This window comes from Hyaena hyaena, unplaced genomic scaffold, assembly GCF_003009895.1.
Source record: "Hyaena hyaena isolate Hyena2069 unplaced genomic scaffold, ASM300989v1 scaffold_308, whole genome shotgun sequence".
NCBI lineage: Eukaryota > Metazoa > Chordata > Mammalia > Carnivora > Hyaenidae > Hyaena > Hyaena hyaena.
In genome coordinates, this window is record NW_024080942.1 from 245,304 (window position 1) to 258,905 (window position 13,602).

General features: G+C 62.3%; 1 protein-coding gene across 1 annotated transcript in view; it reads right to left on the reverse strand.

The window, feature by feature from the left end:
- The window catches only part of PRDM16 (PR/SET domain 16), a 201,852-nt gene that overhangs the window by 42,861 nt on the left and 145,389 nt on the right, over nucleotides 1-13,602 (reverse strand). Inside the window, exon 4 of the mRNA XM_039248308.1 lies at nucleotides 2,426-2,560. Coding sequence (XP_039104239.1) covers nucleotides 2,426-2,560 — 135 coding nt within the window. The remainder of the gene's footprint in view (nucleotides 1-2,425; nucleotides 2,561-13,602) is intronic.

Sequence of the window (13,602 nt, forward strand, 5' to 3'; positions counted from 1 at the left end):
ATTCACGGCCCGGGGTGGCCTCTCTTGCCCCGGGCTCCCCATCCAGAGCTGCAGCGGGGGACAGAGGTGGCCGCACGAGCAGCAGAGCAGAGTGACCAGCAGGCCACCTGTCCTCGAGACCCCCCGGGGCTGGGGCCCATCAGCCCCACAGGGGACCAAGAGGGGGCCTTGTGGCCTGAGGAGCCGGAGACAGGGCTGTGCTCACGGCCGTGGGAGCCCCGGTCCACAGAAGAAATGCATGGCTCCCTCCCAAGGACACGGTCTCCTGTTTGGAGCGCCTCTCTCCTCGGCCAGCTCGGTCCTGGGAGCTGTGACTTCCGGGACTTTCTCTTCGAGCTCCGGAGACCCCGTCCTGCAAGTCTCCTTCGTCCTCTCAAAACTGGGGCTAAGGTCATGTGACGTGAGCTTCCCAACACTGCCTCCTGCCTCTGAGATGTTCAGTGTGGACGCTGCCCCCTCCACGTCCGTGCTGTCCCGGTGTGCGTGTGCGCGTGTGCGTGTATGCACGTGTGTGTGTGCGCACAAGTGCAGGCAGCAGGGGGTGTCCATAAGCGCCAGGAAGTCCTGGTAGAAACTCCCGGGGTTACGGAAATCCGAGAAGCCCCATTACTATCGTGTAGGGTTTCCTGCTCCAAGGGAAGCCTGTCTTCAAAAATCTTTGTTTTATTATTATTTCAGGGATGTTTTATTCCTGCTTCACGTCAGGTCAAGCCTGTTGTCCCAAAGCAACTGGCATTTCCCCCCGTCAGGACTGGTCACCCACCTAGCGGGGCTCTGGGAAGCAGTGAGGGTTTAAGACCCAGCAGGAAGTATTTCTGCTCCTGGTGGAAAGAGATGGAAAGAATTTGCTGCAAAGCAGCCAATCCCACGTGGACCCTCATGCGGAGCTGACATAAACACTTCCCCGAAACAGTAATAAGAAAATAAAGACGTCTGAGAGGAGCTTCTCTTTGGAAAGATCACACATCCGTTTGCTCTTCCAGAAGCTTCACGAAAAGGTACCTACTTTGCTACTAGAGTTTGGTTCAAACAGTCCAGCAAACGTGTTTCTTAAATGGAGAGTCTGGATCTGCCGTCTCACCCAAGTGCCATCCGGGGCCAGCCCCACGGTGTCCTTCTGCTGCCAGTCAGCTTCCGGACTCAGGACCGGGACACACGGCCCACAGAGGAGGGGCATCGGGGAGCCCACCCTCTCCACGTGCCGAGATCTGACTGTCCTTCTCTCCGATTTCACTTCCGTCTGGAGGGAGGAAAAGCGGTCTGTTTCTCTTTTTAAGTTCTCTCCTAATTTTTGAGGATTATTCCTTTTGGCTTTCATTTCCGCAATATTGTTTGCAATCAGAAAAAAAAAGTGCCCTAGTTTCAAAATGCTGGGTTCTAACTGCAAGCTGTAGACGTCGCAGGAGCAGAGGTGGATTCGAACTTCACGGTGACGGGTATCGGCTTGTGTCCAGGGCTCAACCCAGGCTGAGTCCCAGGGCCGAGGAGGAGCCTGGGGGGGGGAGGGCGGCCGACGGGTTCCTAGGGACCTCCCTGGTGTGTGTGCTCTCTGCTTCCTAATGCAAAATCGTTTCTCTGAAGTCAAGAGCCTCGAACCACTTTTAATGGTTTGCACAGGCGGCAGGAGAATGCACTCTTTGTTATGTGGTCTCTGAAAACATTTTTGAAAGCAGTGGAATCCCTTTTGCAGATGAAATCTCATGTGTAACCCCAAGATCTTCTGGGCTGAAGAGCACTGCTCTGATCGGCCGGGCCGGGCCCCCAGGCGTCCCGAGCAGCCCCGCGCTCCTGGAGCGCCGTGGAAATGTGCCCGAGGGGCCTGGCTCCGGAGTGGGGAGTCTTCAGGGACCACTTGCAAACTTGTAATTAAAGACACAGAGTTAGAGCTCCAGCACTGGGGACACGTGGGGGCAGCATGGCGTCCTCTATCCCGGACGGCCTCCACGGGCAAGGGGGCCGGCAGTGCCTGTATTCCGGGGAGGAAGCGTGGGGGATCCAGTGTGCCGAGTGGGGTCCCTGGCCTCCGGCGGGGCTGGCAGACGTGAGGTGTCCAGGCCGTGGGGCCAGGGGCCGATGTCAGGGCCACGCGGCTCAGGAGAAAGATCGGTTGTGGGCCGGGGAGGGGGCCAGTGACCTCCGCAGGCTGGCCGGGACACCGTGGGGATTCGCAGGGCACTCCCGGAGGGTGGCGACGACCCCTCAGGGAGCACGTCCGAGCGGAGCCGTGTAGACAGCCGTGCGCCAGCGGATTGCCAACAGAAAGCTCCGATGGAGCGACCACAGGGGGTCCCTGAGCTCCCTGTCCCGAGGCCGGACAGGGCTTGGCAGGGCGCAGCTGCCCCTTCACCCCAGCACCGCCCCCACCTTTCCGGCGCCTCAGCCCCAAGAACCGCTCCAAGGGCCTGCGCGCAAGCCCCGGACCCACCTGCTCATTGATCTGGCACATGGTGAGGTTCTGGTCATCACAGGAGCAGGCCACCCGGATGTACTTGAGCCAGCTGCCGGACCCCGCGGGAGCAGCGTCCATGCAGAGCTTCTCAGTGCTCAGGTCTTCGGAGATCTGTCGGGGAGAGGGAGGGCCGAGGGGGGTCAGAGGCGCCCTGTGCGCTGAGTCTACACACCCTGTATCTGCCCAATGAGGGGCCGGCTGTCTGGGCCCAGCAGGAAGGCAGTCGGGCGTCGGGACATCAGCAGGTCCCTGGGCACTGGCCAGGTCCCTGTCCCACCCAGCTGCCCCTCCCGGGAGCCTCCGAGAGCCCGGCGGCGGGGGGCGGGGGGCGGGGGCCAGGAGGACGGCCCCTTCTCTCACCGAGCCGCCTGCTGCCCGGGCCTGGCACCGGGGCGGCCACGAAGGCTGCGGCGTGCCCCCCGCAGAGCCGTCCCACATGTGAGAAAGCGGAGGCCACTGTGTCTAAGAACAGAGCCGTCTGCTAAGGGCAGCTGGGGCGTTGGGCTGCAGAAAACGTTCTTGAAGGTAAAGGTGTTGTTGGGGTGTGAGCGTGCCTGTGCAGGCGTGTGTGCGTGTGCCCACACCGGCGTGCACATCACCCCGACGGCAACAAAGTAAGAAAGGCGTTCAGTTTTCTTAAAGGTGAAAAGTTTCCATTTGACACCCAGCGCCCGCAGAGGCCCGGCCTCCCTTGGCACAGCCAGCGGCCGGCGCGCCCGCGACGGGCGTAGGGACCCAGTCCCTGCCGCTGGTCTCTCTGAACGTGCTTCTGACGGGCAGAGCTCGGGGCTCATCCAGGTGCGGGTCTCCGGGCGGCTCATTTACCAGAAGAGTGGAGAGCTGTCCCCCGCTGAGAGAGGGGTGCCCCTGGACCCGCGGGCTCGGAGGTGAAGCTGCAGCAGGGTCCCTCCCATCCGCACCCCTGCTCTGTTCGGGGCCTGCCACAGCATCTTGGGCCGACTTCCCGGGCAGGGCAGCCCCGGCTCTTACAGGGCAGGAGGGAGGGGCGAAGCCTCAAAGTAGGAAGGGGCGCCCTGGCCGGCAGGGGTGTCCAGGTGGGGAGGGGAGATGAGAACAGGGTGTCAGAAGGACCCAGTGGAGTGAGGGCAGGGGGTAGTAGCCTGTCCCAGCGAAGAGAGGAGGCTGATTCCAAGCATCATGGCCTCTCTCCGTGAGCGCGTCCTGAGCACACATTCTGGACGGTAAAGACGGGAAGGGCAGGGCAGCCCTGCGTAGCCCAGAGAGGCCGCCGCTGACCAGCAACTCGGGGTGCTCCGTAACGGCTCAGGCCCCCCTGTGCACACAGACACTTTCTGCGTCGCCAGGGGCCCCGCGGCCCCGATCTGTGAGGGAACGGAGGTCTCGGGAGGCGGGTGCATTGCCGTGGGATGCACCGACCCACCTCTATCCCGTCTGGGCCTCTGCCCACGGGGCCCCTGAAGCCCCTCCTGGAGCCACGGGCGGTGCCCCCGTAGACGACAGGTCTGGGAGCAGACAGGCCCGGGCCCCTCTTTGCCGACAGGAGGCTGGTCTGGGGGGGCTCTGAACCCAGGGACCATGGTTCTGTGATTCTCCTTTTGCAGGGGGGCTTTCACCAAATGGGCCTAATTCTGAGAGGGGAGAGAGGCCAGGGAGCCTGGGCAGGGGGCTAGGGTGGGACTGGAGGGCCGTGTGGCACAGAGAAGCCCTCGGGGTGCCAGGGGGCGTGGGGGGCGGCGTGCTCCGGGCCGGCAAGGACAGGAGCGCAGGCCCACGTGGGAGAGGCCCCCCCTCCGGGCACCAACGCTTCTCAGGGGCCCCCCTTGCGCCTCCTCCCCCAACTGCAGGAAACCCACAGAAAAGACCCACAAAGCAAAACCTGTGGTTCACGGCACGTCAACCGAAGGGGCAGCCCTGCCACCTTCCTCTGCAATGGGAGGAAGAGGGGCCTGGCGGCCGAGACCCGTGGACCCCACCCCACCCCCGCTGGGGCCCAGGCTCCCTGTGCTGCCCCCATCACCGCCTCTGTCCACCCCCACCCCACCCTCACCTGTGGCTCAGGCTGGCGATGGTGCAGAGGGCACAGGCTGCCGGGACATCACAGCCCCCACGGGCTCCGCCCCCGCCGCCCCCACGGCTCCTCTGGGCTGACTGTCGCTTCCCCTTGACAGGCCTGGGTCTGTCTCCCCAAGTAGTGGCCAGAGGAGCACTAATCCGTCCGTCTGACCAACTGACCACTGTTCTAAGTGCTTAGAAGCCCTCTTCATCCAGTTTGCTCATATGTGCCTGTGTGCATGTGTGTGCATGTACGAGCACCACGTGTGTGCATGTGCATGCATGAGCGCACACGTGTGTGTGATTGCGTGCGTGCATGCATGTGTGTGCACGTGTGTCTGTGCATGCAAGTCTGCATTGCAAGTGCGCGTGTGGGTGATTGCATGTGTGTGCATATGTTTACGTGTGGAAGTGCATGTGTGCATATGTGTGAACGTGTGTGTGTGTGTGCGCGTGTGAAGTGCCACTCAGGCGGTTGCTGGGAGCAGTCAGTGTGCTTTGGGAAAAGGGTAAGCGGCGCTGGTGAGGCAGTGGCCGCAGGACTGATGCACAGGACGCCCCCACGCCCCCCCAGGCCCCTCCTGGGCACCTTGCTCACGTGAGTCCTTTTCTGCCACCGTCTCCCACAGCCGCACCCTCCCGTCTCTGCGCCTCCCACCTCCCCGGCTGGGAACGTCCTGGGTTGTGGGTCTCGGAGGGAGACATGGCGGCCCCAGGCCAAGCCCCCAGAACACGTTGCCCGGGGGGCGGGGACGCTGCACCCGCCTCGCAGCCTCACTCCCTGGGGCTCTTGACCTTCTGCCGTGAGGGGAGCTCTGTGTCTCGGGGGGGTGGCTCCTCCCTGCCCCAGCGAGGGAGCGTGGCCCTCCCTGTGCTCACAGGGCTTGTCCTGGGGCAGGTGAGGGAAAGCACGGGGCGCCCAAAACCCAGTGACTGCCCGTTGCCCTCCGGTGCCTGCAGGTCCTGTGTCACCACCCAAGCCCGTGCCCGTACCCCACCCGCCCGCTGGCACACCCGGGAGCCCGCCCAGGCCCCTCCTGCCTGCTGCGCGCACCCGGGAGCCTGACCCTGAGCCCCACCTGCCCGCTGCGCACACCTGAGCCCCACCTGCCCGCTGTGCACACCTGAGCCCCACCTGCCCACTGCGCACACCTGAGCCCCACCTGCCTGCTGCGCACACCTGAGCCCCACCTGCCCACTGTGCACACCTGAGCCCCACCTGCCTGCTGCGCACACCCCGGAGCCTGCCCCTGAGCCCCACCTGCCCGCTGCGCACACCTGAGCCCCACCTGCCCGCTGTGCACACCTGAGCCCCACCTGCCCACTGCGCACACCTGAGCCCCACCTGCCTGCTGCGCACACCTGGGAGCCTGACCCTGAGCCCCACCTGCCCGCTGTGCACACCTGAGCCCCACCTGCCCACTGCGCACACCTGAGCCCCACCTGCCTGCTGCGCACACCTGGGAGCCTGACCCTGAGCCCCACCGGCCCGCTGCGCGCACCCGGGAGCCTGACCCTGAGCCCCACCTGCCCGCTGCGCACACCTGAGCCCCACCGGCCCGCTGGGCACACCCGGGAGCCCGCCGCACCGCAGTAGCCTGGTCGTCCCCCGGTCCCACTGGGCCTCAGGGGGAACCTTCGGCATGGACAACCTGGCCTTCCGTGAGCTTTCTGGGTCCTCCTCGAGCCAACCTCTCTCTCCCTTAGGGCAGCAAGGCAGGGGCTGGCCCGCGGCCCGTGTTCTCCTGAGCCTTCCCCGGGCCCGGCAGCCCTCTCCGGTCCTCTCAAGCATGTCCACCCACCTGGGACGCCCATGCGTCCCCATCCCTGTCGGGCAGCTTCCACGCTGGAGAGCCGGCAGCCCTCCTTCCTAGTGCCTCCTGGGAAAGGCCCCTTCCCTTCAGCCCAGAAGACCTGCCCCCGCCCCGGACCATTTGGATGGTCACAGGTGGAGGTTACCTCCCGGTGGGTCCCGAGGGGACTCCTTCTCCCTGAAACTCTACCTCTGAGCAGCATCGAGTGAGCCGTCGACCTGCAGAGAAGGTCCGAGTCCTGGTCTGGGGGCCCAGAAAGTGCAGTGCACGTGTGGGGAGAGGACCCAGGCCTGCCTCTGCGTCACCTGAGCCTCACGGGCAGGACACTGTAGGCCTGGCTCTGGTCTGGGGTGTGGACGGGCCCGTGGCCTCTGGGACCCCAGGAAGGGAGAAACGGGGTGCAGACGCTTCTCGCTTCCCTTCCTTTCCTCTCTCTGTCCTCCCCCGGGGCCGTGGCAGAGCTGGGCCTCTGGGAAGCTCACATCGAGAGCCCGTGTGGGCTCAGGTCTCTCTCTGTGTTCGCGCAGCCCCTTCCTGGTCACCCCACGTGCCGGCATTGTCCCCTTATCCTGTTCTGCACAAGGGCAGATGCAGCCCAGAGGCAGGGGTCTGGAGCCACGTCAGGGACTAGGGGTGAGGTCTCTGCGCCTGCTCAAAGACCCACCAGGTTCTGGAGTCCAGAGAGCAGGCCCGGGCGGCCGCAGGTCCCCATCCTTGCCTCTTCTACAGTGAGACCTTCCAGCGCCCAGAGGACAGGTCAAGGCCAGCCCTCACCGGCTCGGCCGCAGGGCGGAGGGCTGCTTTGGCCCCAGGAGGCTGGGTCACTGACAAGTGCACAGCAGAGGGTGGGTGTCGGTAAGCGGCTGACCCCCGATTGTGCGCGATGCCCCAGGAGGGAAGGAGGGGGGTGGCTCAACCCCTCAGCCTCTCTCCTCGGGCCCAGGCACCCTTTGTAGGCAGTGGCCTGGGGGGCCTTGGGGCCGAGTCTCCAGATTTGAAATCCGGCTGGCCTGTCTGATCCTGCTCCAAAGCCTCGCTCCGGGTTATTTGGGGCCGAGCTTTGGGGGCCCCAGAGCCTCCACAGGAGGCCGCTCTCCTGCCTGTTCCCCCCACTCAGCCTCACGGGTCCCCCCCCATCCCCCCTGCCAGCCCCCCAGATCATAAATCACCAGCATCAGAAATGCTGAGTTATGAAGCAAAGGGATGGAAAAATTCTTTTAACCTTGACAATTTTTTTTGCACATCATTTGAGGTTTCCTGCACTTCTAATCTGTGGGCTCCGCTGGGCTGGCTCTCTCACGTGGAACAGCCACAGCCCCGGCTGGGTGTGCAGGCGGGGATGCCGAGGCGTCTGTAGTCAGCTCGCCTAATGGACCCGGGGTGCACAGGAAGACGTGGGAGTCTGCCCTCCCAGAGCCCCGTCCCGTGGCTGGAAGGTGGCCCCGACGAAGCCCGGGCATGGGGTCCCCCCACCCCTCCCCCCCCGCCGGTACAGTGGTGGGGGGACCCTAGAGGGCTTCCTTCTCCTACCCTGACCCCTTCTAAGGGGGTCTCGTTTCTGTCCATAGGTGCACACAAGCGCATGCACATGCGCGCAAGCGCGCTCACGCGTGCGCACACACACACACACACACACACACACACACACACACAGTGTGGTTACGATTTATGGGGTCCATGAGTAACTAAAACAGAAAGTCCATTCTTGTGACGGAAGGAGGTGGGGGAAAGGCCTTCTGGAAACACCTCTGTCCGGGTGTGGAGGGAGCCTGGGTGAGCTCATAAATCCCATCCTGACTATCATTATGGGGCTCGGTGGTGATGTGACCAAGCACTGGCCAGCGATGTGACTGTCAGCTTCGGGTCACAACGCAAGCAGGCAGGAGTCCTAGCAGGCAGGTCACGGGCCTGGGCCCCCACCAGCTCTGGCTGAGAGGGAGGCGGGGGAGGGAGGGGACGGAGGGGTGGAGGGAGCAGGGGAGATTGGGGGCGGGAGGGGAGGGAGGGCAGAAGGGGGCAGCCTCCGAGAAAAATGGGTGCCTCCTGGAAGCCATTTCTTCAATTTAAAAAAATTTTTTTTTTTAATTTTTATTTATTTCTAGGAGAGAGAGAGAGAGACAGCGTGAGCAGGGGAGGGTCAGAGAGAGAGGGAGCCACAGACTGAAACAGGCTCCAGGCTCTGAGCTGGCAGTCAGCACAGAGCCCGACGCGGGGCTCGAACCCACGAACCGCGAGATCATGACCTAAGCGAAAGTCGGACGCTTAACCGACTAAGCCACCCAGGCGCCCCTGGAAGCCATTTCTTCAAGACAGGGGCCAGCCTGGCTCCCAAGCTCATGGCGAGAGAGGGGCTAGAAAGCCAGTGTTTTCTGGAAGCAACTGGAGGGGCTCCTAGGACCCTTCCAGAGAAGTGGCACGTGTGTTTCCGGGAGACAAGGCCAAGGTCGTTGGTCTCAAGGAAGGGAGAGAAGGGCCTCAGCCTAGGGCTGCTCTGCCGGTTCTGCCGGCAGCAGAACCAGGGTCACTGGCGCTCGGCGTGACCTGAACGTGACCTTGCTCGGGGCGTCTCCCCACGCTCTGCGGCCTGAGGGGGTGTTTGAGGGCTGGGCTTCCTCCCACGTGCATGTCTTGTCCACAGGCCGTGGGCTGCAGCCTGACCCTGGAGAAGCACACGGGCAAAGCGGGACTCGGGCCAGCGCCTGTGAGTGTCCACGGGAATAGTGGGGTGGAAACGCCCAGGGAAGCCACGGCCGGGGTGGGGGCGGCAGCTGCAGTGCCAGCAGCTGGGGCATCTCTACAGGCAGCCTGTGAATGGGCGAGGGGTCTTGCAGGGAGATGAGCACCCCATCACTGGGGGGATTCAAGGTCTAGGTGGCCATCCTCCAGGGTGCTGAGAAGGGAGGCTGGACTCTCTGAACCAGGTGTGCCCGTCCAGCCCTGAAATTGCTTAATTCCTAACTGGACAACACGGGGGCTGTCTGGGGCCTTGCCTCAGTTTCTCCTTTGAAGCTAGAAACCCTCTTTCCTATCTCTGGCTGCGGAGGCCGTGGCTCCGTGCACCCGGGGCATGCGCTGTGACGGACAGTGTTGCTGAGCACGCCCAGGACGGAGCCCTGCGCCCACACCTCGCCGGTTCCGAGGGTTCAAGTGTGCGCACGTGACCGGGACTTATTTCTGGCTGCTGGTGGGCGGGAGACCAGGGGACCCCCGCCCCTTGCTCCACCCTGTGCAGGCTGCTGTGGCCGCTCCCAAGGGGAGACCTTGCCCAGAGGCTCTGCCTTCAGATGTGACTGCTCGGAAGACATAAGCCTCTGACCTGTGACGCTGTCTGTAACTGAGTTTCTGTATCGGGGACCCCGTTTACAGATGCGTCCTCCTTAAAGGCATCCTGCATTGAGGCAGAATGGAAGGTTATTCCAGGGGTGAGCGCCCTGTATGGGCCTGGTTGCGCTGAAAGCAGGTGCAGAGGCGGTGGGAGGGACATCGAGGCAGGTGCAATAGTGAGGAAGTCACCCAGCCCCTCCCAGGAGACTGCGGGACCCCAGGGACTGGCGCCAAGCCCCGACGCACGTGCCTAGTGCTGACGTCATCTGCATCCCTGCAGGGAGGCCCGAGTGTCAGCTGGGGGCCACCTCCATCTGCAGTGACACGTCATTTCCTCCTAGCAACCCCAGAAGGACACCAGAGTGGGTCACATTCTATGGAGGGTCCCAGGAGAAACAACTGGGGTGGCTTGTTGATACCATGCCGGGGCCGCTGGGGCCTGGGGCCCGCTCTGTCTGATCCCTGGGGACAGTCGGGCACCGGCCCGTGGGGACGCCGGGGTTGGCTGCCTGCGCCAAAGTCCCTCACTGTCCCCCACACTGCTGGATGGAGCGGGCTCTTAACACCGATGCCCCACGTGCTCTCGCTCCCGAAGCGGAGCCCCAGGCGGCTGCAGCCAAAGGGCGGGTGGGCCCCCGCCATGCCAGTCCGCCGCCCCACTGCTGTGGCCTCCAGGGGAGCTTCGCATAAGCATCGAGACGGGGTCTTAGCTGAACCGGAATCAGGAAAGCAGCCACCGCAGACCCGAGCCTCCCTTGCCACCCACCCTCTGAGGGGCCGGCTGGTGTGACATGGGAGGGTCTTGCAGAGATTCCTGACCTCAAATAATCCAGGTATAATCTGACTGCAAGTGTTCTGTCCCAGGGGCACCCCCACCCCAAGCTGGCACAGCCGCGGGGCACCAACACCTGCCTCATGGGCGCCCAGGTGTAGAAGCCCGGTGCCGCCACGGCCCCCGGCAAACCCCAAGCGGACGGTCCCAGCCCCGCTCGGCCCCAGCTCTGCGGGGTGGAAATTTCACAAGTGGTTCTGATGCTCGGCCTAGAGGTGGCCGGAGGTGAGGCCCAGGGCAGGGCGGAGCCAAGAAGGGCCACCGAGGGTTGGGCAGGTGAAGGCTGCCCTTGCCGAGAAGCCCCCCGATCCTGGCCTGGCTTGCACGGTCCCCCCCCGCCCCCAGTTTGCAGGTCCCACCCGCCCGCCCCTGCCCCAAGGGCTGATGTGGTTACAACACTAACAGCCCCAACGTCTTTTCAAACCCTAATTGGACTTGAAGTTGGGCTTCGGAGCTGCAGATACCACAGACTCAGCGGGGACATTCTGAGTGAGACACTCTGTTTTGTTCTTGATCATAAAAAAGATTGGAAAAAAAGCCCAAACAACCAAAACCAAACGCCTGTGGTGGCGTCCTTGCCTGGGGCGGGTGGGAGCCCGGGTCTACTCACAGGAAGCGGTTCCCCATCAGGCTGATGCGAGGCCCCCGAAGGTGTCACATTCATAACCCTTCTCCGGCCACACAGATGGTGACAAACTGCAGAGCTTGTGAACCTTCCCCCCCCCCCCCCCCCGCAGGTGCGGGAGGGAGTCTCACAGCTGCTGCAGATGGGGGTCTGGAGACCGTGTTCCAGGCGCGGCCAGCGCGCTCAGCCGGACAGAAGCCCCCAGAGTGGAAGCCAATTTAGAAGCCTACCCGGGACCTGAGGGTCTCCTCACCCGGCTCTGTCCCTTCGGCTACCACCTGTGCATCCCCCAGCCCATGACCTGGATAGAATGCTCAGAGGTCCAGGGCCTGGTCGTCCTCAGACTCTCTGGGTCATCCCCATCTCCGTGGACGACGGCCATACATGCAGCCTGCACCCAGAGTGACTTCCAGATGCACCGGTCGGAGAACCAGATGCCGAGAGAGGCACCGAGTCTTCCCACCACTTCTTCAGACATTCTCTACCCACTGGGCCTTCCCACCATGCTCCTGGTCACGAAGATGCAACATGCTCCTCCAGCCACCACCGCCCTGCAGGCCGGTGACACTGTAGTCACCGCCGCTCTGGCCACTAGCCACTGAGCAGCCCACCCCCCGCCACCCCGCCACCGCCAAGTCATGAGAGGCTCACATCCACCCAAAGGGGCAGCCACCATTGTAGCCACTTCTGTAGATAAGGAAATTTACAGAGGGGAGTTTGGTAACTGGCCCGATGTTACACAGCAAGAAAGGGGCAGACAGGTTGGAGAATGGGTACTGGCTGCTTGTTTCATTCCTTTCATGACCTATAGGGACCGGTGCTGCACACCCTGTCTGGTCCTGTCCTTCTCACCTGTCTTCTACCTGAGGATGGTGGCCAAGAACAACTAAGGCTTCCCCAGAGCCTTGCCAAGACTAGTGTTCAGTCGGAGCACACTGAACATCTCCAGCAATGGCTGGCTGGCTGGATGAGTAGATGGATGGATGGAGGATGAATGGGTGGTTGGTTGGATGGATGGTAGATGAATCGATGGTAGGTGAGTAGATACAAGACAGATGGATGAATAGGTTGTTGGACAGATGGATGGATGAGTGAATTACTGGCTGGATGAATGGATGAATGAGTGGATTAGTGGATGAATGGATGAATGAGTGGATTGTTGGATGGATGGATGGATGAGTGGATTGTTGGATGGATGGATTGATGAGTGGATTGGTGGATGAATGGATGAACGAGTGGATTGTTGGATGGATGGGTGGATGGATGAATGAGTGGATGGTTGGATGGATGGATGGATGGATGAGTGGATGGTTGGATGGATGGATGGATGGATGGATGGATGGATGTGGCAGTTTTCCAGACCTGTCCAGACACTTTTGGCTTTCTCCACTTTGCAAAGTGAGATATAAGGGAGCACCCTTCCAGGAGAGTCAAAGCAGCAGTACACAGGGGCGCCTCTCTCAGGAGGCCTGCCCTAACCCTGCACATCAGGGTGGGCCCCTCTGGGGGGCCCCCACAGTCCCTGCCTCTTCACAGTACAGATTATGGTGGGTGTGACTGGCTTGTCCACCTGATTCCTTTCTCTTGCCTGGATGATGAGAGCTTTGAGGGTTTCATCTGTCTGATTCCCAGAGCCAGGCACACAACGGGCGCTCAGTGAAAGCTTGGGAGACAAATGGGTACGGTGCTTCCAGACACTTGAGGCCTCTTCCTCCTCCCAAACCCCATACGGCTTTGCCCAGTGGGTCTTTCTGTCCACATGTCCCCTTGTCACACTCCTGACCCGTCCTTCTTATTCCTCCATGGGTTCTGCTCAAGCAAGTACACCCCTTCCCTCTACTGGCCCTGCTTTGCTGGAAATCAGGGCCACAGTTTTTCCTGGGTCCCGTGTGACACTATGATTCCCTCCAGGTCAAGGGGACAGCATCCTATTTCCCAGGGCAGAGGCCACACTAACTTGTCTGTCTCCCGCCCTGTGGGACGTGGCACACAGTAGGTGCTCAAGGGAGCTCTGGCGGTGGCCAGGATCGGGCCGGCGGGGTATATTTAGTGCCTTCCCTGCCACTGACTCAGTCTCTCCAGGCCCCTCCTTCTTCCTCCTTCGGGACGCATCGGTCCGGAGAAGTTCCATGACTCACTGCCTTCCATATCGGGCCTCGTGTTTTGAGATCAGCTCCTGCAAATAGCTCAAATCTCAACGGGCCAGATCCAAGCACATAGCTGCCAGCCCCCAGGAGGAGCATGCCTTGCTGCTCTTTCACTGACAAAAATGGTCATTGCCAAGTGCATTCTGGTGCGGATGGTATTGTCTTGGGATGCCTTGCAAATAGGCACCTCCCGGTCCTTCCCAAGCAGGCCCAGGTCTGCAGGCCTCAGGATGCCCCCCGGGCCTGGGCCTGCACCTTTCTTCTGGCTTCACAGAGGTTGGAGGTCAGACTTTCCTCCAAATGGTTGTAATGATTTTACCTCCTAGGATTTCTTTTCTCCCCAGGGCACCCAGAGCTCAGTCACTGTCCAGATGGAT